Genomic DNA, 27,156 nt, shown 5'->3' on the forward strand with positions numbered 1-27,156 from the left:
TGGGACTATTTTCTCTCTAAAGGCAATTCTGTAAGAGGTGAAAGACTCTATTTGCCCCTACTTTTTCATTTTTTTCAGTATTTCAGGAAGCTGAAAATGAGTTTAACAAGTTGATGAGGCTGAGGGATAATCTTAAATATGTCAAAATAGGAGAGACCTGGTAAACAATTCAGGTTTTGTGCTGGGACCCTGAAGGGCCCTGAAAGGCTACACCTAAGAATAAGAATGAACCAAAAATTGACCAGCCTTCAACTGCTGAAGCCCAGTTTCAAAACAGCTCAACCCTGATTGGAAAATAGTAATCTGAAATTGCTAGTGTTCCCATGTGCCCAACAGAAGCAAGTCTTCTGTGAAAAACAATACTATCCTAGGCCTCGAATTATTATTATTATTATCACTATAATTTTTCATATACAATATATAGCACTCAAAAGTAACCAGGTATATAAGGAGACAGAACAACATACTCGAAAACCAAGGAATGTGAAGAGGATAGCAACAGAACCATAGAGGATTAAATTAATGGAGTTTTCTGGTACAGATTTTAAGAAGATGATGTTTAATATGTTCAAAGAGATGAGACTGATATTTCCAACAGAGAACTGGACATCACTTAAAAAGACATAAAAATTCTAGTACTGAAAAACACAGTAACTGAAATCTATAACTGAATAGGTAGGTTTGACAGCAGATTGGAAAGAGCAGAAGGAAAAATTAGAGAAATGGAAGATAGTTTAGTAGGTGCTAACCAAACTGAAGCAAAGAGAGACAAAAGCATAGGAAAAACAGAAAAGAGCATAAAAGAGATAAGGGATATGGTACAAGGTCTAATATGAGTAATTAGAAGAAAGAGAGAATGGAGGTAGAAGTAATATTTTAAAGATAATGGCTGATAATTTTCCAAGAGTGATAAAAGTCTTCAAGCTACAGATTCAGGAAACACTATGAATTGTAAGCAGGATAAATACAAAGAAACTACAATTGGGTATAAATTGTAAAATTTATTTTCTGTAAATTTGTCTCTGCTGAAAACCAAAGCAGAGAGAAATATCTTAAAAGCAAACAGACTTAAGAAGGTAAGAAAAAGTGAGATATATTACTTCAAAGGAGCTGCAATAAGACCAATAGCCAACACTACAGAAACGATGAAGGTCAGGATCCTTAAAGGGCAGAAAGAATCTACTGCCAACCTAAAAATTTTACACTCAGCAAAAATATCCTTTAAAAAACCTATCTAGACAAAATAAAATGTGTCACCTTCAGACCTGCATTACAGGAAATATTAAAATGTGTTCTTCAGGTAAAAGGAAAGTGGTCCCAGATACAAAAAGGACCTGAGAGCAGCAGAAAGGGTAAATATGTAGCTAAAGCTAAATTAATTATGACTATAACAAATAATGTCTTTTAAAGTTTAAAATTAACATACAACAATAGCAGCAAAGAAGTTTGGATGAAGTGATAAGGAGTTAGTGTGACCTAAGGTCACTGCATTGTCAAGGAGAGGTGAGATTGACTTATCAACGTCTACATAAGTTGTTAAAGAATCATGCTGTAAGATGAACATTAAAGAATGAATAACTGCCAAGATATTGGATATCCATCCAAGATAATAGGGGGGGGGGAATATAAAAAAATCAATTCAAGTGAACACAAGAAAAAGGAGTATAATAGTAAGAAAATATATTTAAATCCAAAGTAATTATAGTAAACAGACTAAATGAGAATGTCAGATTAGAAAATCTAAAGATAAATCATTTATAAACGATTAGACTAGTTTTTTAAGTTATTTATTTCTTAGTAGTATAAAAATGTTTTTAAGTAAGTGAAGGATTTAGGTTAAAAAAAATTCTTGATTATGAAAATCAACTATGTCACACTTTTCTGAAAAGCTTCAAGAGATGTCTCCTGCAAGCTGTTTTAGGTAAGAGCTCATCGAATTCTGTGACATCCTAGACCTTGGGGACACCATGGAATCTGATCTCAACTCTAATACTATCTGTCCAACCTTGGGCAAGTTATTTTCTTATTGAACTTTAGCTTTCTGGTCTGTATCATAGGAATAACATCTACCTCAAAGGTTAGATTACAGGAGATAATGAAAAGCACTTGGCCTCAAGTTTGGCACATAGTAAAAGCTTAATAAAGGTTACCTGTTAAATTATTACATGCAAATTATACACAGGGTGTTTGAGGAAATACACACCACATACATAAACACACCACATAAGGCAACTTAAGAGTAAACCTTCCCCTTCCCCCCCATAAAAACCTAGAATTAATGCTTTTTCTAAAATATTATAAAAATTCAAACATACAGAAAACCTAACACTCCTGTACAGATATCTAAGTCTATCAAATCCTAACATTTTGCCACAGAAGCTTCATGCTTAAGAATGAAAACATTATAGATACGATGGAAATATTCTATTTGCTTACCTGGCATTGGATTGCTTCTACTCGATAAGGGTTAAAACTCTTTTGGCATTTGCAACAGAGTTGTTTGAAATAAACCTAAAGAGAAATTTGTCTTTTATACAAGTTTATATTTACTCTAGGCTCCCAGATCCTAAGTAATCCATTCCTTCACCTTGCAGCTTGCTTTTGCCCAACCTCTATGCTGAAGTCTTAAGCTCTTCTAGTGCTATCAGTCATTTTTTCTTATTCTTTGAACCTCATTTTCCTTACCTGTAAAATTGAGACAATACCACTTCCTTTTTCTATAATTCTGACAACTACCCAATAATGTACACAAAGTACCACAGTAAAAGTCTTCAGTGAGAAGTAGCTATTATAACTTTATTCATTGTGCAGGCAGAACCCTTGACCTGCTCCTTTTGTCCTGGTCTATTTGCCCCTACTTTTTCATTTTTTTCAGTATTTCTCAATTTGAAATTACTTATAGTTACCCACCAACACACATGGTTTCCAGGCTTTGTGCATTTTCTTGTGCACTTTCTCTCCCTTCCTCTCTTGGTGAACTCCTATTTATAAACCTTTAAAATCCTGCTTGGACATCAAGATGCCTTCCCTCTGACAGGGTTAATCGTCCCCCTCCTGTATCATTTCTGTACCACTTCCATGCCACGGGTGCCAATGCATATACCACCAAATATCATTTTGTCTGCCTCACTCCTATCAATAAATTTCTCCAGGATGAGTTCTATGTCTTGTTCTTTGTTTCCTAGTGTCACCAGCGTTTGAATTAAACCCACTGTTTCTTTTTTGGCAAGAGAAGGAAAGTAATTTTAGTTTAGTTTAAAAATCTATTCACCTCCAGGGTCTAGTAAATGGCTAGGGTTAAAAAAAAAAAACAAAAAAACAAGTTTTCATTCAGGTCATAGCATGCCTCCTTATCCTCTCCCTCTACAGTCCTTAAGCAGGAAAAGCAGTATCTAAAATGCAACAGCACAGGGGCCTCAAACTCAAATGCTCGTAGAGGTGAATGCGAGACACCAGATGTAGACTGTTGTGAAATAAAGGCCACATGCCCAGTGAAAGGAGACAGAAGCTGCTCAAGTCCAGCCTACTGCTCTCAAACTGAAAGTGTTTAATGACCGGAGTCTGATGGTTCAGGAAAATCCGGAAACGCAAAATGTGTAAACTTTCCCAACCTAAATATGTTGACAACTAATTCAAATTAAGGCGGGGAGCCTAAATGAGTAAGGCTCTCAAGGTTAACCTTTACAATAAATTATTTCTCTCATTGCCCCACCTTGTGGACAGACAGTGGAAATTTTCTAGAGCTAAGGCCCAAACCTGTTACAATATACCAACTAAAAAATGATTATAGCAAGTCCCAATGTATACAAGAGCAAGAGTTCATTTAAATAACCGGACATTTTGCCCAGTGCAACTACCAAACCAAATATAACACCAGGGTATGGTTCAGGAGCTCAGGAGCTCTTGTGGACAGCCCAATTCAGTTCAACCCAAACATTTACTGAACACCTGTTATGTGCCTGGCACAGAGGCTGCCAAGATGACCGAGACAGCATTCTGGTCATGCCCCATTAGGAAACATGGTCTTCCTCCATGGAGCACCTGCGCCCGCCCATGCTCTCCCTTGTCCCACTCACTTTTACTTACCTTATTAGTTCCAGAAATGCACCACACATAAGCACTCTCCCATCTCGTCTTACAATCTTTACAGTGAAAATAGCCATATTTTGGTTCTAAAAACTGCAAATAAGGAGGAAAAGTCCTTTACTATCTTGGGGTGGTGGGGAGGGGGGGGTGCGGATAAAAAGCCAGATCCTTCTATCCTTGTGGCTTTGTATACGGAACAACAAGACGCCTCCTTAATCTTATTCATAGCTATTCTCAAGGTCACTACGTGAACTCGGCTCTCAAGGATTGATTACTCTGGGACGCTTCTAGCTGCTCTCATGCTTTTCCAATCTATTTTCCCCAAGGCCATTGGCACCACCTGCACAAAACGAAGATCTGATCACAGATTTCACAAACCTGAAACCCTTCTTTGTCTCCTCATTTCCAATAGCTATGGTTCCCAAACTTTGGGTTTTCATAGGCTTAAAGTTGGCACCCCATTTTACCAAAAAAGTTAAACACACACACATACACATAGGACATGTAAAATACATGTTTGCGAGAGAAGATTCTGCTCTCGTTGCGCCAGAAATGGAAAAAAGGAAAGAGAGGGCTGAGACGAGGGAAGAGAAAGCTCACCTGGAAGTTGGGCTTCCGGGGCGGCTCGCTGGCGTCTCCCTGAGCTTGCTTGCTCTTCCTTTCCCGAGGACTTGAGGCATCTTCCTCCCCCAGCTCCTCCTGTTGCCGGAGTTCCTCCCGCTGGTCCTCTTCCGACCTTGGTGTTGGTGGTGGCGGCGGCGGCGGCTGGCTGGCCTCGGGAGGACCCGAAAGCGCCTTCCTCTCCTCGTCTTCCCCATCCTTCTGCAGCCGCACCAGGCCCCTGCGGCCCATCACTGGCGAATAGACTCCCCAGGCTGACAGGGGCGCTTTGTGCCCCGTGCTGCCCCAGGGGGAGCGGCTGTGCAAGGTGCGAGGCCCCAGTGAGCATTGCACGGACTTGTCCACCCGGGGGCTCACCTGCACGCCCACCTCCTTGGTGTCGGCCTTGCACAGACGCAGGCTCAGGCTGGGGTTCATCTGGGAGAGAATGGCCTTAAGCTGGGCCCTCCTGTAAGGGTCCACGCAGTAGTCGGAGGCGTTGGAGGGCACCAGCAGCCCCGGCCTGGCCAGGAAAGCGGGGGGACCGTTGTTGTGTCTCCAGTCGGGCTGTTTGTGCTCAGAGAGTCCAGGCTGGCCCAGAGGCAGCGTGTTCCCATAGCCCGGGTACAAGCTGTAGGGAACACGGACCAAGCGCTCCATCCGGCCGCGGCCGCCGTGCGCCCAGGCGCAGCGCAATATCCTGGGGCAGTTTGTTTGTGTCCTTGTTTTGCCTTCCACCTTCATCCGCCCCCTCTTTCTCCAGATCAAGTTGGTTCAGGTTCTTCCCGAGCTTCTCCATTTATTTCTGATCCTGATGGGTGCTGCTTCCTATTACCCTAATTGGAGGAGGGAACGCGATCTTCCTACCTACGGAGGTCTAATTGCCACCTCATCCCTAATTGCTTTTTTCTGTCTTTTCAATTCACTGCTCCTGAATCTTTTTTCAAAGCTGTTTTTCATTTACCTTCTTATTCACACACGTTTTAATTAGCAATTCATTAATTCACTATTCCCACAGTGACTTACCATTTTAGAGACCCTGTTTTAAAAGATACTGTACATCCAATACGAGCAGTAAATTACTTGAGCTGCCGCACTACAAGAGTGAGTATAAGGAAGAAAGTATATTATGGCAGAGCTAATGAATGTAAAAAACCTGGTACTACAGGAGCAAGGAGCATAAAGTTATGGGCAGAGTGCGGGGGGTGGGGGGGGCCAAGGAACGGTGTATATAGTGAAAAAATATATTTCAGAGGGTTGTATGACATACCTACAGTTCTCATTAGTCCACTCTAGTGGGCCCGCCCCCCCAAAAAGGTGAAAAGCAGCAAATTGTTCAGATTTAGAGGTTAAATGCAGACAATCACAGGATAGTTAAGTATCTGAAGTTACACAGACTTGAACTGAAACCTAGGCCTTGTTTATCATGCAACTTACTTAACTAGATGATTCAGATTCCCCATCTGACAATACTAACCAATTTATAGGATTATTGTAAGATTAAACGTGATATTGTTTATAAAGCAAAGCAGAATAACTCATAGATGTTCATTAAGTGTTAGCTGTTATTGGGTAAGGATCCCAGGCCCGTGTTTCTTTGCTATTTAGACATAGATGATCATAAGCTTTGGTATCTATCTGTATTGGTAAGGCTTCCTACTACAGCAAAGGATTATGATCAAACTAAAATGACACCTCAGGTACCAAGTAGAGGCCACTCTTTCTCAAATCCATGGTTGCTTCCACTGTTTACTGCTCAAGAGCCTTGGGAAAGCAGCAAGGCCCATGAGCCCCTCTCACCTCCAGAATCCAGCTGAAGGCTTTCTAGGTATTACAATAAACCTGAATTAAGCCTTGTGCTAGGCATATCACAGACCCTGTGAATGATGAGACTGCTGTCTTCCAAGGCAGTTTGGAGGGGAAGTCACGCACAAAACAGGTGTTTGGTACCCTAGGAATGTCAGGGATACTACGGAAGCCTGCAGAGGGAAGTGCCTAACACTTCAGGAGACCTGAGGTGGGTTTCATAATTTTTCAAGCAGGGAAACAGGCTCAGAGGTTTTGAAATCCTGCTGCCTAAGAGCAACACGCGGACTAGAAGCAACGTCCTCTGGCTTCAAATCTCAGCCTCTTCCACTCTTTAGGGAGCACTCAGCCGGGAAGGGAGTTATCCACAGCCACGGACCACTCTGGGGTTTTCTAACGTCTGCCCACTTTGGGGGACGCCCGCTCTTAGGACAAAACAGAGACTTTTCACAGACCCCAGGCCGCATTCGAGGGCGACCACCCAAACGTGACATGGAGCGGAGAGAAGGGGGAGGAGGCGGCGAGTATACATAGGGCGTGGTGCCTCCAAGCAGCGCGGCCTAGTAGTCTGAAGGCTCAGGAGAAGAGAATGGGCACCTCAGCTCCGTCTTTAGCGGCTCGGAACTGACTGTCAGGCAGCCGAACAAGTATTCGCCTTGTCCACAACTGGAGGCGGCGGCGACCCGGCCCGAGTCTAACTTCCGGGTGGCGCGCGCGCGCTGCGTGCAGCGTCATGGCGTCATCGCGTGACGTATCCCGTGAGCGGGCTTTTGGAGCGAGAGTCTGAAACCCGCTGGGCGGAGGTGGGGCTGCTACGGCTCCGCGCCCTGGGAGTCGTCTGGTGCGGTGGGTCGCGGCGAAAAGGAGCCTGCGGGGTCAGATTTCTGATCTGAGTGCCGGCGCGCGTTTTGTCAGCCTACTCTGGACAAAAACAGCTGCACCTCTGAAGGCGGTTAGTGTTGGCAGGGGTGGAGACGGGCGGCGGGGAGCGCCTCCGGTGCCCGGGTGGGAGCCGGGCCTCGGGCCCTCGCTGGTCCCTGCCCGCCCCTCACCGACGGGGAGAAGGGACCCGCTCCTCGGGGGGGAGGGTCGAGCCCCGCCCCTTCCCGGGGACTCCATTGCCCAGCTTTGGGCACCGCTTGTCCCAGACGTCGAAAGCTGAAGTTTCCTTAATTGGAATCACGATGAAGTTACTTTCACGGAATATTGCTATTTTGGAAAATGTCTTAGAGCCTGTGGCCCACTGTATCTGCCTCACTTAGTCCCCGGGTAACTGCTGTGTTAACGAAGATTTACTGATTGGGAATTGCCGAATGGTGTTGATCTAATAGCCCTCGCTAACTGCGCAGCTACTAGCCACACGTGACTAGTTAATTTAATAAAGAGTAAATAATATTAAAAATTCTGTTCTTGAGTCACACTTGCCACATTTCAAATGCTGAATGTGGCCAGTGGCTGCTCTATTGGACGGCACAAATATACAATGCTCTCTTCATCGCTGTGAGTTCGATTCTTGTCCCCGAATGGGACCGAGGTAAATAAACAATGTAACTTTAGGCAGGTTTACCCGCTTCCGCTTTTACCTCAGAGTCACTTAAGAAGGACTGCATCCCTGTGAAGTGTATTTTGGTGTTCTCTTTTGCAGACTCCGTTACCAAACGTTGGAATAATATTGTAGATAAAAATGCCGATTGGATGCAAAGAGAGGCCAACGTTTTTTGAAATTTTTAAAACGCGATGCAACAAAGCAGGTATTGACAGATTTTATATAAATTGATTGTTTACATTGAGAAAAATGTTTTCAGAAAAATATGTAATTATGCATGCTTGCTGAATTCAGTACTTCATGTTTTTGTTTACACTATAAACTATGCTTTATGGAGTCATAAATCAGGAAAATAATCATTTACAGTTAAACAAATGATAAGTATAGAACCTGTAGTGGATAAAGAGGAGACTGACCCCTTGATTAGCAGAATTGTTTTTAAAGCAGAGAACTTCTAGCAAATCAGAAGCACTGGTAACGTTATAGCAGAAGTTGTCAAACTTTTTGGTCTCAGTTCTCCTTACACTCTTAAAATGATTGAGGACTAAGAGCCTCTGTTTATGTAGGTTACCACATTAGAAATTAAAACTAAGAAAAAAAAATATTAATTTAATTAATAAAAATAAACCCATTGCATGTTAACGTGAATAATATGTTTATGAAAAATAACTATTTTACAATAAAAATGTGAGAAGAGTGACATTATTTTAAAATTTTGCAGTTCTCTTTACTATCTGGCTCAATAGCTGGATTCTCATACTCATTTCTGCATTTAATCTGTTACAATATGTTGTTTTGGTAGAAGTACATGAAGAAAACCCAACCTCACACAGTAATGTAATTAGAAAAAGAAGTATTTTAATAGTCTTCACTTAAGTGTGGGTATTTTTCTTTGGTACGACTCCAAAACTTACGACAAGTGGTAGTTTCTTAAAAGTTGCAATGTGGAATCTGAAACCATGTAATGAATTTTTCATACTCTTGTTACATTAAATTCAATTAGTCTTACTTGTACCTCGAATAAATCTTTTATCCATGTTGTAACATCATGTGTGGATTATTTGAAAAATATTAATGATATTCCATATATTGACACATTGCATTAGACATTATTTAAAAATCACATTGGGGGATTTCCCTGGTGGTGCAGTGGTTAAGAATCCGCCTGGCAATGCAGGGGACATGGGTTTGAGCCCTGGTCCCAGAAGATCCCACATGCCACAGAGTAACTAAGCCCGTGTGTCACAACTACTGAGCCTGTGCTCTAGAGCCCACGACCCACAACTACTGAGCCCGTGAGCCACAACTACTGAAGCCCATGCACCTAGGGCCCGGGCTCCGCAACAAGAGAAGCCACCGCAATGAGAAGCCCTTGCACCGCAACGAAGAGTAGCCCCCGCTCGCCGCAACTAGAGAAAGCCCACGCGCAGCAACGAAGACCCAACGCAGCCAAAAGATAAATAAATAAAATATAATAAATAAAAATCACATTGGTTACCTCACTGATCTCATCAGAAAAGTCTTTTAAGATTGGGAAGACGTCAAGCTCACAGAGGCTGATAGAGTTTTTAATAAAATTCTAATTCTCATTTGAAAGCTCACATGTTATCATTGGCAACAAACTGTTGTTTTCCCTGCAGTAACAGGCTCACTTCATTCATTTTCGACAAAATGTCTACCAAATCACCCAACTCAGAATAACTTAGTCGTTCTTTCTCATGAAAATGGCTTTCCATGAAAAGTGCTAATTCAGCTCACAACTCATCACATGAGTGCTTTTTCTAAACAACTCTTGAGCTTAAATATGCAGAAATGCTTTATGAATGCTTCCATTTTTGTCACAGAGAATATTAAAAAGATGTGCTCAAGGGTTAGGCTTTAATAAAACTAACTTTTGCTGCCTCGTTAAGGACACTTTAAGTTAAACTTGCTTTTTGTTTTTTTGGCCACACCGCACGGCATGTGGGATCTTAGTTCCCTGACCAGGGATGGAACCCGTGCCCCCGCATTGGGAGCATGGAGTTTTAACCACTGGACCGCCAGGGAAGTCCCGCTTTTTTGTTTTTGTTTTTTTATAAGTGCATGGTGACGAAGAATACAGTGATTCCTAGTACAGTTTGTGACCACTGCCTTGACTCAGGCAAAGCTGTCATCAGTTTTACCCACCAGTGGTGTAAATGTCAATGTTGGGAAAAAGGCAACTGATGGCTAATATTATTATGAAAATAGTTTTGACCTTATGGACCCCTTGAAATGGTCTTAGTGACCTTCGCCTCAAGTGGTCCACAGACCACACTTTGAGAACCACTACTTTAAGGATAGATCACAGGAGAAATTTTGTCTTTCTCTTTAACAGAGAATCTATTCCATTTGATTTGTGAGTCTACATGTCTCTTGTATCTATAGATTTATCACAGCCACTTATGTAGTATTGATAATTACTTGAATTGTATCTGTAGAATGCATTCTTACTATGGATGATTTTTGTTTCTGAGTCGTGAATATGAAAGAAAACTTTAGAAGAGCTAATATAGCTCATAATCTCCTTGTAACTTTTGTAAACTTCTGTTATACCTTACTACAGATTCATAAGAGAACATATTAATGATCCTGTTTAATTAGTATTCCTTAAAAGTAATCCACAGTCAAAATCTCAAACAATTATAATCTTTACTGGCTCATGGATTTTATTGTGTCACTGATTAAAACCCAGATGGGATTTTAATTTTTCTTACAGATTTAGGACCAATAAGCCTTAATTGGTTTGAAGAACTTTCTTCAGAAGCTCCACCCTATAATTCTGAACCTTCGGAAGAATCAGAATATAAAATCAGCAGTTATGAAACAAACCCATTTAAGACACCACAGAGGAAACCTTATCATCATTTGGCTTCAACTCCAATAATATTCAAAGAGCGAGGTCTAACTCTGCCACTGTACCAATCTCCTTTAAAAGAATTAGATAAATTCAGATTAGATTCAGGTAAGTAATGGGATGTGGTTGACTAGAAAAAACATGAACTAGTAATTCAGACAAACCTCTGTTAAAAATCCCAGCTCTGTTACCTATGTCATGTTGGTCAGATCAACCTCTCTGGCCACACTTTCCCCACCTGAAAAGTGGAAATGTGAAAATACTACCTAGGTTTGGTTAAATAAAATAGGTCCTTAAATAAAATGTAGGTCCTTGATAAATGTTTCTTTTCCTCCTTCCTTTGATTAATATATCCTGCCCACTGAGATTTGCTAAATTATATCATTCCTATACAAAAAAACCTAGGGCTTGTTTTGATGTTAAACTAAACTGTATTTCTGCAGGCTATCACAGAGTACAGAGATTCTTTTTAACAATTGCTATAAATGTCTTTTGATTTGATAGCACTTTCTCTGGCCTGTGTGCCAGATGTTTGCAACTTATCATGTAATAAGATTATATATTCATTTAAATATTTATTACCTGCTTGATTTAAGTAACATACGCTTCCTTTCTTTGGAGTATTACTCTCTAGTGAGAGGAATTAACAGTACACGGATTAAGTACAGTTCAGGGTTGAATGTGGTACATGCCAAAAGAAAAGTACAAAAAGTATAATGAGAGTTAAGAAGAAAGGAAGCATAAATAATATTGAGGGCAATTAGGGAATATTCAGTTGAATTAAACCTTGAAGAATAGATGAGATTCAGAAATTTGAAGATGGAGTAGAGTGAGCGTGTTCTAGGCAGAGGGAAAACCATGAGGAAGAATATGTAGTTTGTGAAGTTAATAGCAAGTAATTCAGACTGTTTGGAGTGTTGTGTGTTTGAAAGGGACCAATAAACAGCTTAAGGCTAAAAAAAGCAGATTAGAGGCAGGCATTGAATGCCAGGCTAAAGAAATTGAATTTATTTGATAGGTTGTTGAGCAGAGAAGTCACATGCAAATTTAATCATGCTACTTCCTGCTTCAAACCTTTGATTACCTCCCTTTGTCCTCATGATAAAATCCAGACTCCTTAATATGATTTACAAGGTCCTTTATAATCTGTTCTCTCATTAACTCTTGCCTCATCTTGCCATAATTCCCCTCCCACCCACCCTCAATTTACCATTCATTTGTACTGAATTTCTTTCCGAAACCACCATGCTCTGTGGCTCTTAACACAGTTACCTCTGCCCAGTACTTACTTCTTCTTATGCTTTGTCTAGCTAACTGACACTCATCTTTCAAATCTTGACCTATCTCTCTGCTTCTGCGAAGTAGTCCCTCTTGCACTCATTTAGCTTCCAGTGAAGGAGACTTACATAAGCAATTATCCTCTGATTAGTGCTATGAAATAGGAAACTCATGGTATTAGAAAATGCACATATAAAAGGGGATGTAGGTAATGAGCAAAGATTTTCTTAAACGTTATTGGATACCTAATGGCATACGTAGTGAGTATTCAGTAAGTATTTGTAGAATAAATGAATATTTATTTTGCTTAGAAAGCCTAAAAATCTGGCAGCAGTCTTTGGAGATGTGTTTTTCAAAATGTGAGGCATGGACCATTAGACTCTCCTGAAGTGCTGATTGAAAAGGAAGATTCCAGGCACTTTTCTGAATCTATTAAATTAGAATCTCTGGGAGTGGTGGTCATGAATGTACATTTTAAACTAATTGGGTGATTCTTATAGGAAGAGAAGACTGCAGGCAGGGAGATCAGTTAGGAGACACATAGTGGTCCAGGTGATGGGAGCAGGTGCCTGAATTAGAGTAATGGTAGTGAAAGCGGATATAGAAGGTAGAAACTACAGGACCCTGCAATAGCCTAGATATGGAAAATTCAAAAGAAAGGATCAAATCACAGGTGTAGGGCATGACTAAGGATGTAGTGGTGACATTCGTAGAAATTGTAAGCACTGGGGGAAAAGCAGGTTTGAGAGGGAAAAGGTTTGAAAGGATGAAGAAAAAGTAGGTTGAGGTTTGGATTGCAGTTTGAGAAAGTATTGGGATGTGAAGGTGGAGATGTCCTGAGAGCTTTTGGGAATACAAGACTGAAACTAAAGAAAGATACAGGTGGGAGAGAAAGATATAGGAATCAACTATCTGTTTGGAAAGTGAAGAAGTCATCAGATATGGTGAGAAAATTGATTATGATGAGGCCTAGGATAGAACCTTAGGGAATATTTAACAAATGAAACGTAGAAGAGAACACAGAAAAGGGAATCATCCATTCAACAAATATTCCATGCTTGCTTTTTGCCTGGCAGCTTGCTTGGCATTAAGGATACAAACATGAATAAGATGGCTTTTGACCTCTGGAACTCAGTCATGTAAGAGAGAAAAATATATAAATATACTGGTTGGTATATGTTATAATAGGAGCATGTACAAAGTACAATGTTATAGATATAGTAAAGGTAACAGCCATCTGTCTTAGTTGGTCAGGAAAAGCTCTGTAAACCAGTTTGTACTGAATCTACTGAATCTTGAAAGACATACCTAGAGTTGGTGGTTTATTGTCTAATTGTAACCTGCTGGGATTGGTCTTTCTATAACCAAGGAAGGATAGGAATGAATTAATAAGGTCACTGTGGACTCACGGCAGAGGAGTTAAGTTTTTTAAGGTTGCATAAATAATTCTGTTGACTGTAGTATCTTGAGACCTTTTGCTTTTAAGTTTACTTTAAATTGAGTATTGAAATGTAAGAGTAGGACTTAAACTGTTTTTAAATGTACTTAGTTCAGTTCTAACATCTAATATATTATTTTTAAATTATCCATTAAATTCCATGAGGCAGTGTGCTGTTTCTCCTCAGCAGTCTTTCCTCTTGCATAAGATCCCATGAGTTTATCTTAACCATCATTCGTCCTATTTATGAGATCCTCAAGTTATCTGGAAAATATTTATTGGGGTATGAACTTCATTTTGCCTGGTTCATTTATTTATTTACTTTTCATTTCTTACAGTTTCTATTCTTTTGCACTTCTTTTTATTGCTGAGCCAATATCAATACTTTATTATTAACTAAAGCCCTGTGTTTACACTAGGGTTCATTCTTCATACAGTTCTGTGGATTTTGGCAAACATGTAATGTCATGTACCCACCATTACAGCATCATACAGAATAGTTTCATTGCCCTGAAAATCCCATGTGCTCCACCTATTCACCCTTCCTTCCTTCACCCTAAACCCCTGGCAACCACTGATCCTTTTACTGTCTATAGTTTTGTCTTTTCCAGAATGTCATATAGTTGCTTCTTTCACTTAGCAATGTAAGGTTCCTCCCTGTCTTTTCATGGCTTGATACCTCATTTCTTTTTATCACTGAATAATGCTCTTTTATATGGATATACCAGTTTGTTTATCCATTTACCTATTGAAGGACACCTTGGTTGCTTCCAAGTTTCAGCAATTATGACTAAAGCTGCTATAAACATTCATATGCAGGATTTTGTGTGCACCTGAGTTTTCAGTTCATTTGGGTAAACAGCTAGGAGTACAATTGCTGGATCTCATCATAGAAGTATGTTTAGTTTTGTAAGAAACTGCGAACTGTCTTCCTGAGTGGCTGTCCCATTTTGCACTCCCGTCCCCAGTGAAGGAGAGCTTCTCTTGCTCCACATCCTTATCATCATCCTTGTCTGTATTTTAGATTTTAATCGACATACACGTGTGTAGTGGTATCTCATTGTTTGCCTTCTTTTTTAAGTCCGTGTTTTTGTTTGTTCTGATTAGGATCTTTGTTTTAAGAAAGATCCTTAATCTTTCTTAAAACAAAGAAAAGGGAAAAGGTGAAATTTCAAAATAGGTTTAGTTACTTTTCAGTATCTTTAACTAAAAGTCTCTTAGAGAAGGAGATTGGATATCTTGTTGAAGAAGGGTTTGCAATTTACACCTACAGTTGGCTTATGTGTATTGCCTGTTTCTTGAGAAAGGAGAATATAACACAATGTTTGAGTAGGCTGCTACAAATAGTTTTCAGCTTGGTCTTTGCTTTGTTTCACTAACACTAATGCAGCTTATTTTCCCCAAAGCTTCTCTAAGTTAGAGATTATAGGAACAATTAAAGCGATTATTTTTATTTTTTTATTATTAATTTTTATTGAGTATAGTTGCTTTACAATGTTGTGTTAGTTTCCTGCTATAAAGCAATTATTTTTATTTTTTTTATTTTTTTAAATTTATTTATTTATTTATTTAGTTATGGCTGTGTTGGGTCTTCGTTTCTGTGTGAGGGCTTTCTCTAGTTGTGGCAAGTGGGAGCCACTCTTCATCGCGGTGCGCGGGCCTCTCACTATCGTGGCCTCTCTTGTTGCGGAGAACAGGCTCCAGACGTGCAGGCTCAGTAGTTGTGGCTCACGGGCCCAGCTGCTCCGCGGCATGTGGGATCTTCCCAGACCAGGGCTCGAACCCGTGTCCCCTGCATTGGCAGGCGGATTCTTAATCACTGCGCCACCAGGGAAGCCCAAAGCAATTATTTTTAAAAGCAATTTTTTAAGAGTAATAGTAAGCGCCTCAAGTGCCACATTTGTGATACAGAAAATAGGAATGTTGAAAAACTATAAATTGGATTTGATAGAGCCACATATAGTTTTAGAAACATTATTGCCTTAGAAAGTAGATGTGTTCAATAAGAACAGACACAAATATTATGTGTCACTGTCTACAACCCACTTTTGTTATCATTGCTAATTCATTCAGCCAGTATTTGTGGAGTGTCTATAACGTATCAGGCATTATTGTAGCTTCTAAGGATACAGTGATAAATAAAACAAGTTCTCTACTTCAAGGAGCACACAGTCTAATAGGGGAAACAGGAACAGTGTATGATAAACTACTCTGTGGGGAACACGTCGGAGGGGCAGTCAGTCTCACCTTAGGGACCAGTAAAGATTTCTGGAGGAGGAACTTTCAAAATGGAAACCTGAAAGAGAATCTAGGTCAAGAGAAATAAAAAGAGGTAGAAAGAAACAGTTTGTACAAAGGCCTAGAGTGAAAGAGAACATCCTTGCAGAATATGCACGTGGATGGACATGGCTAAAAAGTAGATTGTGAAAGAATGTCATCGTAAAAATTAAATCAGATTGTGAAAGGCCTTGTTACTAGGGAGTTTTGTTATGGAGTTTGAACTCAATCTTGAAAACAAGATCTTGAGAGGTTTTCAGCAGAAGAGTGATATGGTCAGGTTTTTTACTTTGATAGGTTTTAAGTAAATGTCTTTTCCTTTACTCTCACCTGTCAAGATACCATAGTACTGTGTGTAACTTAATGACAAGTCATGCCACATTTATTTTGTATTCCACTTGTGCACATTTCAAACAGTTTTCCCTACTATACTGTGAACTCCTTGTGGTTAAAGCTCTGTCTTGAATTGTATTACTCAAACTGTCTTGGGCTTGTTGTATGCGTCACATGGTTGTTGAATGGGGGCAGACATCCTTTGAGACATCCCTTTTTGAGAGGAGTGAGCAAACTGAGAAACCAGTTCAGACTGAATTCCCCATATATTCTCTTCCCAATATAGATGAGGCTTTTTGTTTTCAAATACTTCCAGAGAATAAAAATTCACAGTCTAGAACATACACATACTCACTGAATTATTGCACTGTTTCAGGAAAGGACATTGTCAGTGGTAAACATAAAAGTTGTTGCACAATGAAGGCAAAAATGAATCAAGTAAATGATGTTACCAGCCCACCTCCAAATTCTTCTCTTAGTGAAAGGTATGATGAAGTCATTATATTAAAATATTTAAATGAAACGTTTTCCTACATGTGATGTTTGTTATATACAGATGCATGTAATTTTCATGGTAATATTTTGCTGTAGAGCCTGGTAGAGGATCTTCTATTTTAAAATAATTTCCTTTTAGATTGAGTCCTTTAATACAATAATTTTTACATTAGAAACATTTACTTTGTTTTTCTTATAACATTGAATTCACTATTTTCCTGTGTATCCATGGAATTTTTAAGTAACAAAAATATTATTGATGAAAAGCAATGCCTTTGAAATATCCTGTTTAAAATAATTTGTGTACTTTGAATCTTTGGAGAGAATATGATGCTATTATAGAGTCACTTTATATCATTTTTAAATTCAAAATATACAATTCCTAACATCTAAAATTTGTGAGTACTTTATACATTACTTTCGATGGGGATTTTAAACATAAGTTAGTGGTTACTTAATTCTTCATGAGATATTTACTTTTTAAAAAGTAATCTAAAAATATTACAAACTAGTATAATTCTAATAATTGATATGACTGAGAGTCCTTTTTTTAATAAGATTAGTATTTTGTTTCTCTTTGCTATTTTTGTTCTCTTTTGAAATAATCTGAGGGATTTGTTTTGTTTTGTTTTAGTCCTGTTGTTCTACGATGTACACATGTAACACCACAAAGAGAAAAGTCAGGTATGATTAAAAACAAGGCTTTTTATTTTTCAAATACTCTAAATTTTAATAAAAATAAAGCTTAGTAATTTTGTCCCTTGTTTTATCCCCAGTGATATGTGGAAGTTTATTTCATACACCAAAGCTCATGAAGGTAAATATTCTGCCTAGTTTATTTTTACTATGTAGTAATTGAGAATTTGACAGCAGTGTCATAAGTTTGCCCTGAGATTTACAGGTCTGTACTTGAAATTGACTCACATAGGCATTCAGTAAATGAAAAATGAAAAAAATAAGTGAATGAAAAAATATTCTTAATCATCAGTGCACTTCTGTGAAATAAACTATTTTCTTTATTTTCAGGGTCAGACACCAAAACGTATTTCCGAAAGTTTAGGAGCCGAGGTGGATCCTGATATGTCTTGGTCAAGTTCTTTGGCCACACCACCAACACTTAGTTCTACTGTGCTCATAGGTAATCCTAGCAAATATGTATTATATAAGATGATGTTGATAAATTATCATCTGTAATGCTTCTGTCCAAAAAAAAATATGAAAAGATGATTAGATAGTAATCAGATTAGATAATACTGTTTTTGATAGGTGTCTTGGTAGTTCAGAATAATTTTATTCTATTTAGTGTAGATTGAAATAAATCTCAAGTGCATTAAATGGTATTTTAGAGGAATCAAATTAATTTATACACAAACCAGGATTTTTTTTTATTCTAGGAAAAATACATTCCATGTTGATTCCTCTTTAGCTGGGCATTTAATTTTCTTCTTTTCTTGCTGAGATGAAATAATATAGGTAAAAGCATGTTGAAAAGTAAGAAGTGTTTAACATATGATATGCCTTTCAACTATATTGTTATCCAAAAAAATAGTAAAGTCTACAAGCTTTTGCTTTTAAGTCATGACCTCACAGCTTCGTCTGATTTTCCAAGCCTTTGTGGACAGTATTACCTTCAAGTATTACCTTGTGGACACTATTACCTTCAAGTCAGGATCAGCAAACCATAGTTTTTTACCACTTTATCAGTGGTACTAAGGAATTGTGAGCACAGCTTATCCACTGTGTTGATTGACCTTTCTAATTACTATACTTCGATCAATTAATTTTGTTTCAAATGTGTCATTTAATCCAATAGTGCATGTTTCTTTTGATGTCTGACCAAAAAATACATAAGTTTTACATGAACTTTAATGTACGACATATGATACAGTATAGGTAAATTGAACTTTTTATCTTTTTACAGTCAGAGATGAAGAAGCATCTGCAACTGTAATTCCTAATGATAGTACTGCTGTAAGTAAATATGACAAATTGATTATGCTGTTGCAATTGCATAATTTCAGAATGCCTTGAAAAATTATTTATCTTGCATTTTTCATTCTCTAATTTATGATTTATCTAAGCCTTTGAGGAAGTCTCTAAACCTGTTTCTATATGTGATTTTCTTTGACTTACTATGAAACTTTGCTGTCTCTCTGTTTAAGAATAAGTTGAATATACTATAGTGAGGGTTTTTATACTAGTGATTTTAAAACATAACTTTTGCAGATTTCGAAAAACTGTTTTTCTAACCATGATGAAAGTCTGAAGAAAAATATTACGTTTATCCCTTCTGGGCCAGACAGTGAAAACAAAAATCAAACAGAAGCTAAAACTCATGGTAAGTCCTTCTGTTTAATTGAACTACTGTTTTCAACTGACATCATTGAAATATTGCTCCTCTTTTCTTGAAGAGAAAACACATTGCTTCTCCTTTCATGATTACTGAAGGTATTGAGAATAGAAACTAACTTGATTTAGATGAAAATGTTTAAACATCATACTAGGACAATACTATTCAAAGATGCTGTTGTGACACAAAAACAAAAGAAAACCCATAACTCAAAACTCACAGAGATGCAGATTAAGACTTAATGATTAACTAAATGTGAAAACCTTATTTTCTAATTAGAAAGTAAGTATGGTTGCAGATATACCTAAAGTTACCTAATCAGGTCATTGGAATATTGCATATTCTTAGTATTTGTGTATATCTATATGAATGTGTAGGATTGGATATCTGTGTGTGTGTGTATGTATGTATAAAATCAGATTTTATTGCCAGTTGTAGGGCCACAAAATTTGGAACTTCTAGTTTGATAAATCTTAGAATATTCAATTGTGTATATATAGTAACATTGAGTGAGTTTCAGTTGTGTAGAGCTGGTAAAGAAAGGTTATTAGGGATTGAGTATGAATAAAAGGCTTTGAGTACAGTGGAATCAGTCTTGACCAGAAGAACAGGGCAAGGTTGATGCCTCCCTACCCAAAAAATATCTAGCACTCAGGATAACCCTTTAAATGCTAAATTATGTGTTATTCAGTGTATACTATTTCTATGAAAAAGGTTTGAGAGTAGTATAAATTAATATGGTTGTGTTATAAAACATTATTAATAATGCTTCTGCTTTACATTTTAACAGGATTGGAGAAAATGGTAGAGGATTCATTTGGTAAAGTAAATAGCTGCAAAGACCATTTTGAAAAGTCAATGCCAAATGTCCTAGAAGATGAAGTATGTGAAACAGTTGCAGATATCTCTGAAGAAGATAGTTTTCCAGTATGTGTTTCTAAATATAAAACAAGAAATCTACAAAAAATAAAAACTGGCAAGACTAGGAAAAATATTTTCAATGAAACAAAAACCGATGAATATGAAGAAGCTAAAATACAAATGACAGAAAATAAACATTCGTTTGTATCTGAAATGGAGCCAAATGACAGTGATCCATTAGATTCAAATGTAATAAATCAGAAGCCCCCTGGGAATGGAACTGACAAAATCTACAGGGAAATTGTACCATCTTCAGCCTCTGAATGGTCTCAGCTAACCCTCTCAGGTCTAAATGGAACCCAGATGGAGAAAACATCCCTACTGCATGTTTCTTCTTGTGACCAAAATAATTCAGAAGAAGACGTCATAGGTACAGAGAAAGAACGTACCAACTTCATTACTTTAGAAAATTCTTTGCTGCACATTTCAAGCATATCAAAAACAGTGAAGATATTAAATGAGGAAACAGTGGGAAAAAAGAGAGATGAAGGGCAGTGTCTTGAGTCTCGTGAAGATTCCACTGTTGTGGGAAAGCAAGCAGTATCTGATTCTTCTCTAGTAGCTTCTCCACTTCTGGGTATCAAGAAGTCTGTATTCAGGATAAGAGAGTCACCTGAAAAGACTTTCAGAGCAGATTTCTCAAGTAATATGACTGATGCAAACTTTAAAAAAGAACCAGAAGCCTCTAAAAGTGGATCGGAAGTACAAACTGTTTGCTCACAGAAAGAGGATTCTTTACATACAAGTTCAGTTGATGATGGCAGCTGGCCAGCCACTACCAAACATACTTCTGTAGCTTTGAAGAACGCAGGTTTAATATCCAGTTTGAAAAAGAAAACAAAAAAGTTCATTTATGCTATTTGTGATGAAACATCTTATCAAGGACTGAAAATGCAGAAAGACCAAGAATCAGAACTAACTAACTCTTCAGTCCAATTTGAAGCAAAGCCTTTGGAAGCACCACATACATTTACAAATGTTGATTCAGGTACCTCTGTGTGTGTGTGTGTGTGTGTGTGTGTGTGTGTGCGCGCGTGTGTGTGAATAGTGTGTCTAGTTTTATGGATGGTGACAAGTTTCTTATTTGAATATGTGAATCTCTTTCTTCAACCTTTTTAAAAAACATATTTCCTGCTTTCATTCTGTAGTTTTTTCTTCTGTAGTGTTTTGGGTTTTTTTTTTTTTTTTGGGTTTTTTTTAAATCTGTATTTTATATTCAGTATCAGGCATTGTTGTTTAGGCCTTTAATTACCAATGTGCAGAATCATTTCATTCAAACTTGTTGGATTAATTTGCATAGTATATATATAATCATAACTCTTGAGACAGAGCATGTGATTCATAAACATCAAGAGCTTGGCTACTTAATTCCTGCTTTAATTTTCAGTATTTATTATATGCAAGTTGGACAATTCTATAAATATGTTGTGCTATTTAATATGTATTTTCTTTAAAGCATGTAAAAAATAGAAAAAAGCTAACTGCCAGCTAAGTTTAATGTAAGGCAGTCATAAAATAGTGACTTTTTTGTTGTTATTACATAGTTTTCTTCAATATTTAGAGATTGCTTAGAGTTATTACTATATCTCTGGGTGTCAGGAGTGTGCACAATGAAACTCATTTTTTATTTGAGCAACAGTTTATTTACCAGTTAACTATACTGTATGTTAAAAAGGTGATTTTATCTCCCTGTGCGAAGATTTGAGTGGGTGGTAGTATCTCAGTGAACAATAGGTTTGGTGGAACTGGAGTAGAGAACAGTTTGAGATTTAGGTTAATTTCCAGAGAAAAATGTTTGATACTGTATATATCAGAGATAAAACCAATGAAACAACTAATATGTAGTACTGGTTAGTAATTAAATGAAATGAGATTAATAATTTTGACTTGTTAGTAGGAAATTCAGAGGATCAATAAAATTAACGAAACAGAGCAGTTTAACCCATTTGCCTGACATTAGGTAATCTTTCAGGCCTTTCATGCGAAGAACCTTTTTTAAAAAGTTCGTTTTGGGTTTTGTTTTTTTTTTTCAAAGTGAAAGACTGAATTAACCAAGGGAAATGTTAGTTTTCTAATACCTTTTCTTTGCCTTGCTTTTCTGACTCCTATTACATCAATATTAGCAAAGAATTTTTTCTAATTTTATTTTCCAATAAAATTACTTTGAATTTTACTTATGGCAGCTAGCTGCTTTCTTGAACTACATACTAATTTTAATTGAGTTGATAAGTACTATTAAAAAAAACTAGGTCCTATATATCTTTAGTTGGGAAATGTAATAAATTCAAAATAGAGAATATTTAGAATTCTTTTAAACCTGACATTCACTTCTTGCTTTTCATGTAATTCTTGTTTTAGACACTACCTTTTTAACTTAGTGGAAAATATTTAGTGAATGTGATTGATGGAACTGCAATTTCATCTTGTCACTTTGTGTCTTTATGCTTAGGTTTATTGCATTCTTCTGTTAAAAAAAACTGTTTACAGAATGATTCTGAAGAACCAGCTTTGTCTTTAACCAGCTCTTTTGGGACAATTATGAGAAAATGTTCTAATAATGAAAGCAGTTCTAATAATAATAAAATAATATCTCAGGATCTTGATTATAAAGAAGCAAAAATTAATAAGGAAAAACTGCAGTCATTTATAACCACAGAAACTGGTTATGTGTCATGTTTGCAGGAAAAGCACTGTGAAGATGATCCAAAAAGCCAGAGAGTTTCAGATATAAAGGAAAAAGTATTGCCTGCAGTATTTCACCCTGCATTGCCACATTCAGAGGAATATAGTGATATTCTCTTCCAATCCCAGGAGAGCTTTTTACATGGCCATGATAATACCACCATTTTAACTCCTAGCTCCAAGGATCTTCTGTCAAATCCAGTTGTGATTTCTAGAGGAAAAGAATCATATAAAAATATGTCAGAGAAAATAAAATCTGGGAATTGTGAAGCTGGTTTTGAATTAACCAAAAGTATTTCCATGGAAAAGAATCAAGAAACATGTGTTTTAACTGAAAATTCTAAAAAAGCTGAGCTGTTGTCACCTGAAAAATACGTAACAGAAGCATCACCTTCTATGAAGGTACAATTCAACCAAAATACAAATCTCACAGTAATCCAAAAAGACCAAGAAGAAACTGCTTTAATTTCAAAAATAACTGTCACTCCAAACTCTGAAGAACTTTTCCCAGACAAAGAGAATAATTTTGTCTTTCAAACAACTACTGAAAGGAATATTCCTGTTTTAGGACATATTAAGGAAGTTCATGAGGCAGACCTCAATTGTTTAAGAGAACCTGTTCCCAAGAACTCTGCCATAGTAGCATGTACAGACATAGATGACGGACAAGCAGCCAAAGTGTCACTTACAAAAGATTTTGGTTCATCAGATGTAGTCCGTGATCTTGCAGAGAAGAATAGAAATAGTGTAAAGCAACCACCAAAAATGACTCTAGGTCAAGATTCAAAGTCAGATGTCTCGTTGGATATAGATATGAAATCAAACAGAAATAATGATTGCATGGACAAATGGGCAGGACTCTCAGATTTGATTTCAAGTCACAATTTTGGAAGTGGCTTCAGAACAGCTTCTAATAAAGAAATAAAGCTCTCTGAACACAACATTAAGAAAAGTAAAATGCTCTTCAAAGATATTGAAGAACATTATCCTACTAGCTTAGCCTGTGTTGAAATTGTAAATACCGTATCATTAGAAAATCAAAAGAAAGGAAGCAGACCTCATGAACTTGATTCACAGTCAGTTAATACTGTATCTGGATATGTGCAGAGTAGTGCAATTGTTTCTGATAGTGGAAATAGTCACACAACTCCTCCAGTTTTATCTTTAAAGCGAGACTTTAATTCAAACCATAATTTAACACCTAGTCAAAAGGCAGAAATTACAGAACTTTCTACTATATTGGAAGAATCGGGAAGTCAGTTTGATTTTACACAGTTTAGAAAACCAAGCCACATGTTACAGAGTAATCCATTTGAAATGCCTGAAAACCAGATAACTGTCTTGAATACCACTTCTGAGGAATGGAAAGATGTTGATCTTCATCTCACAATTAATGCCCCATCTCTCAGTCAGGTAGGTAGCAGCAAGAAATGTAAAGGTATAGTTGGAGGTAAGCAAAAGTTGGCTTGCTTGTCAACAACAAACTGTAACAAAAGTGCTTCTGGTTATTTAACAGATAAAAACCAAGTGGAGTTTAGGGGCTTTTATTCTGCTCGTGGCACAAAACTGAATGTTTCTAGTGAAGCATTGCAGAAAGCCATGAAACTGTTCAGTGACATTGAGAATGTTAGTGAGGAAACTCCTGCAGAAGTAGATCCAGGAAGTTTCTCTTCAAGTCAGTGTAACGATTCTGATGTTTCAATGTTTAAGGTAGAAAATTACAGCAATGATAAAAACTTAAGTGAGAAAAATAATGAATGCCAGCTAATATTACAAAATAACATCGAAATGACTACTGGCATTTTTGTCGAAGAATATACTGAAGACTACAGGAGAAATACTGAAAATGAAGATAACAAATGTACTGGTTTTATTTGTAACTTAGAATCTGATGGCAATGCTTCAAGTAAAAATGATACAGTTTATATTCATAAAGATGAAAATGGCTTGCCATGTATTGATCAACAAAACATACATCTAAAATTATCTAGCCAGTTTATGAAGGAGGGAAACATTCAAATTAAAAGTTTGTCAGATTTAACTTGTTTGGAAGTTGTGAAAGCTGAAGAAACATTTAATGTTAATATGTCAAATAAAAAAGAGTCAACCGCTAACAAGATGAGGCAAAATATAAAAGATTCTGATGTTTTTGATTTGTCCTTTCAGACTGCAAGTGGGAAAAACATCAGAGTCTCTAAAGAGTCTTTAAATAAAGTTGTAAATTTCTTTGATGAAAAATCTGCAGAAGAACTGAATAATTTTTCAGATTCCTCAAATTCTGAATTACTTTCTGGTGTAAATATCAACAAAACAGACATTTCAAGTCATGAGGAAACAGATATGGTCAAAAACAAAATATTGAAAGGAGGCGACCCAGTTGGTATTAAAAATCAAGTACTGACTCTCCAGCAGAGACCTGAATGTGAAATCAAAAAGATCATAGAACCAACCATGTTGGGTTTTCATACAGCTAGTGGGAAAAAAGTAAAAATTGCGAAGGAATCTTTGGACAAAGTGAAAAATCTTTTTGATGAAAAAAAGCAAGATAATAGTGAAATCACTAATTTCAGCCATCAAGGGGCAAAGACGCTGAAGGACAGAGAGGTATGTAAAGAAGGGCTTGAATTAGCATGTGAGACAGTTGAAATAACTGCCCCAAAGCATGAAGAAATGCAGAATTCTCTAGAGGAGAAAAAGCTTGTTTCTAAGGAGACAGCCATGCCACCCAGGCTCTTAAGTGATCATTTATACAGACAAACTGAAAATCTCAAGATATCAAATAGTATCTCTCTGAAAGTTAAAGTACATGAAAATATAGAAGAAGAAACGAGAAAAAGTCCTATAACTTCCTTAAGTAACAGCATGTCTAACAGCTATTCATATCATTCTGATTTTTCTCATTCCAATGAGTTATTTAATAAGTCAGAGTATCTCTCAAAAAATAAAAGTCATAATTCTGATATTGAGTCAGTAGTGAGGAATGTCAAAGATAGAAAAAACACTAGTTTTTCTGAAGTACTATCCACTGTAAGAGAAGCAAACATAAACCCACAAGCTGTAGACAAAGATAGTTGTGTTCAGAAACTTGTGACTAACTCTTCACCATGCAAAGATAAGAACACAGCTGTTGAAGTGGCCATATCTGGTTCAAATAATTTTGAGACAGAGCAACCTGCACTCAGTATAGCAAGTGATAAAATAGCCTTTGTTTCTCATGAAACAAAAGTGAGAGAGAGGTTTACAGACAACTGCAGGAAGGTAACTAAGCAAAACACTGAGAGTGAATCAGGCACTGGCCGAACAAAAATTGTGACAGGTTCTCATAAGGCATTGGGTGATTCAGAGGATATTATTTTTCCTAACTCTCCAGATAGTGAAGAACATAGTATGCATTCACACGAGGTTTTTCCTAACATTCAAAGTGAACACATTTTACAACATGACCAAAGTATATCTGGATTGGAGAAAGTTTCTAAAATACCAGTTTGTCACATTAATTTGAAAACTTCTGATAAATGTAAATTTAACATGGGAAAATGTCCCAAGTCAGTCTCTTCTATAAATGTTTGTGGGATTTTTAGCACAGCAAGTGGAAAATCTGTACAAGTATCAGATGCTGCATTACAAAAGGCAAGACAGGTATTTTCTAAGACAGAAGATAGTGCTAAGCAACTCTTTTCCAAAGTATCATTTAAAAGTAATGAAGAACATTCAAACAAGTTTGCAAGAGAAGAAAATACTGTGATACATACCCCCCAAAATTTACTATCATCTGCTTTCTCTGGATTTAGTACAGCAAGTGGAAAACAGGTTCCAGTTTCTGAGAGTGCCTTTTGCAAAGTTACAGGAATGTTCAAGGAATTTGATTTAATTGGAACTGAATGTAGTCTTCAGCATTCACCTCCATCTAGACAAGATGTATCAAAGATACTTCCTCTTTCTTGTATTGATAAGAGAACCTCAGCACACTCTGTAAGCTCCAAAACAGGAAACGCCTATAATGAAGAATTTAAATTATCAAACAACTATAACATTGAAAGTGGTTCTTCAGAAAATAATCATGCTATTAAAGCTTCTACATATCTCTCTCAGTTTAAGCAAGACAAACAACAGTTGATGTCAGGAACCAAAGTATCACACGTTGAGAACATTCGTCTTATGGGTAAAGAACAAGCTTTACCTAAAAATATAAAAATGGAAATTGGGAAGACTGAAACTTTTCCTGATCTTCCTGTGGAAACAAATACAGAAGTTTGTTCTACTAACTCCAAAGATCCAGAAAACTATTTTGAAACAGAAGCAGTAGAGATTGCCAAAGCCTTTATGGAAGATGATGAGCTGACAGATTCTGAACTTCTAAGCCACGCCAAACACTCTCTTTCTACGTGCCAAAAAAACGAGGAAACGGTTTTGATAAATTCAGGAATTGGAAAAAGAAGAGGAGATGCACTTGTCACAGTTGGTAAGTG

At 37.3% G+C, this 27,156-nt stretch overlaps 2 protein-coding genes across 3 annotated transcripts in view; one reads left to right on the plus strand and one right to left on the minus strand.

Annotated features, from left to right (window-relative positions):
• ZAR1L (zygote arrest 1 like) overlaps nucleotides 1-5,665 on the minus strand; it is a 68,735-nt gene extending 63,070 nt beyond the window's left edge. For both annotated transcript variants that reach the window (XM_059903266.1, XM_059903265.1), the window contains exons 1-3: nucleotides 4,687-5,665; nucleotides 4,087-4,179; nucleotides 2,437-2,511 (exon numbers count right to left, since the gene is read on the minus strand). In XM_059903266.1, coding sequence (XP_059759249.1) covers nucleotides 2,437-2,511; nucleotides 4,087-4,179; nucleotides 4,687-5,430 — 912 coding nt within the window. In that variant the 5' untranslated portion in view covers nucleotides 5,431-5,665. The remainder of the gene's footprint in view (nucleotides 1-2,436; nucleotides 2,512-4,086; nucleotides 4,180-4,686) is intronic.
• Nucleotides 5,666-7,263: 1,598 nt separating this feature from the next.
• The window catches only part of BRCA2 (BRCA2 DNA repair associated), a 53,544-nt gene continuing 33,651 nt past the window's right edge, over nucleotides 7,264-27,156 (plus strand). The window contains exons 1-11 of the mRNA XM_059903419.1: nucleotides 7,264-7,444; nucleotides 8,138-8,243; nucleotides 10,776-11,021; nucleotides 16,616-16,724; nucleotides 17,369-17,418; nucleotides 17,511-17,551; nucleotides 17,761-17,872; nucleotides 18,656-18,705; nucleotides 18,961-19,072; nucleotides 19,875-20,993; nucleotides 22,455-27,149. Of these exons, the coding sequence (XP_059759402.1) occupies nucleotides 8,177-8,243; nucleotides 10,776-11,021; nucleotides 16,616-16,724; nucleotides 17,369-17,418; nucleotides 17,511-17,551; nucleotides 17,761-17,872; nucleotides 18,656-18,705; nucleotides 18,961-19,072; nucleotides 19,875-20,993; nucleotides 22,455-27,149 (6,601 nt within the window). The 5' untranslated portion in view covers nucleotides 7,264-7,444; nucleotides 8,138-8,176. The remainder of the gene's footprint in view (nucleotides 7,445-8,137; nucleotides 8,244-10,775; nucleotides 11,022-16,615; nucleotides 16,725-17,368; nucleotides 17,419-17,510; nucleotides 17,552-17,760; nucleotides 17,873-18,655; nucleotides 18,706-18,960; nucleotides 19,073-19,874; nucleotides 20,994-22,454; nucleotides 27,150-27,156) is intronic.

Source organism: Balaenoptera ricei, chromosome 18 (assembly GCF_028023285.1).
Source record: "Balaenoptera ricei isolate mBalRic1 chromosome 18, mBalRic1.hap2, whole genome shotgun sequence".
Taxonomy (NCBI): Eukaryota; Metazoa; Chordata; class Mammalia; order Artiodactyla; family Balaenopteridae; genus Balaenoptera; species Balaenoptera ricei.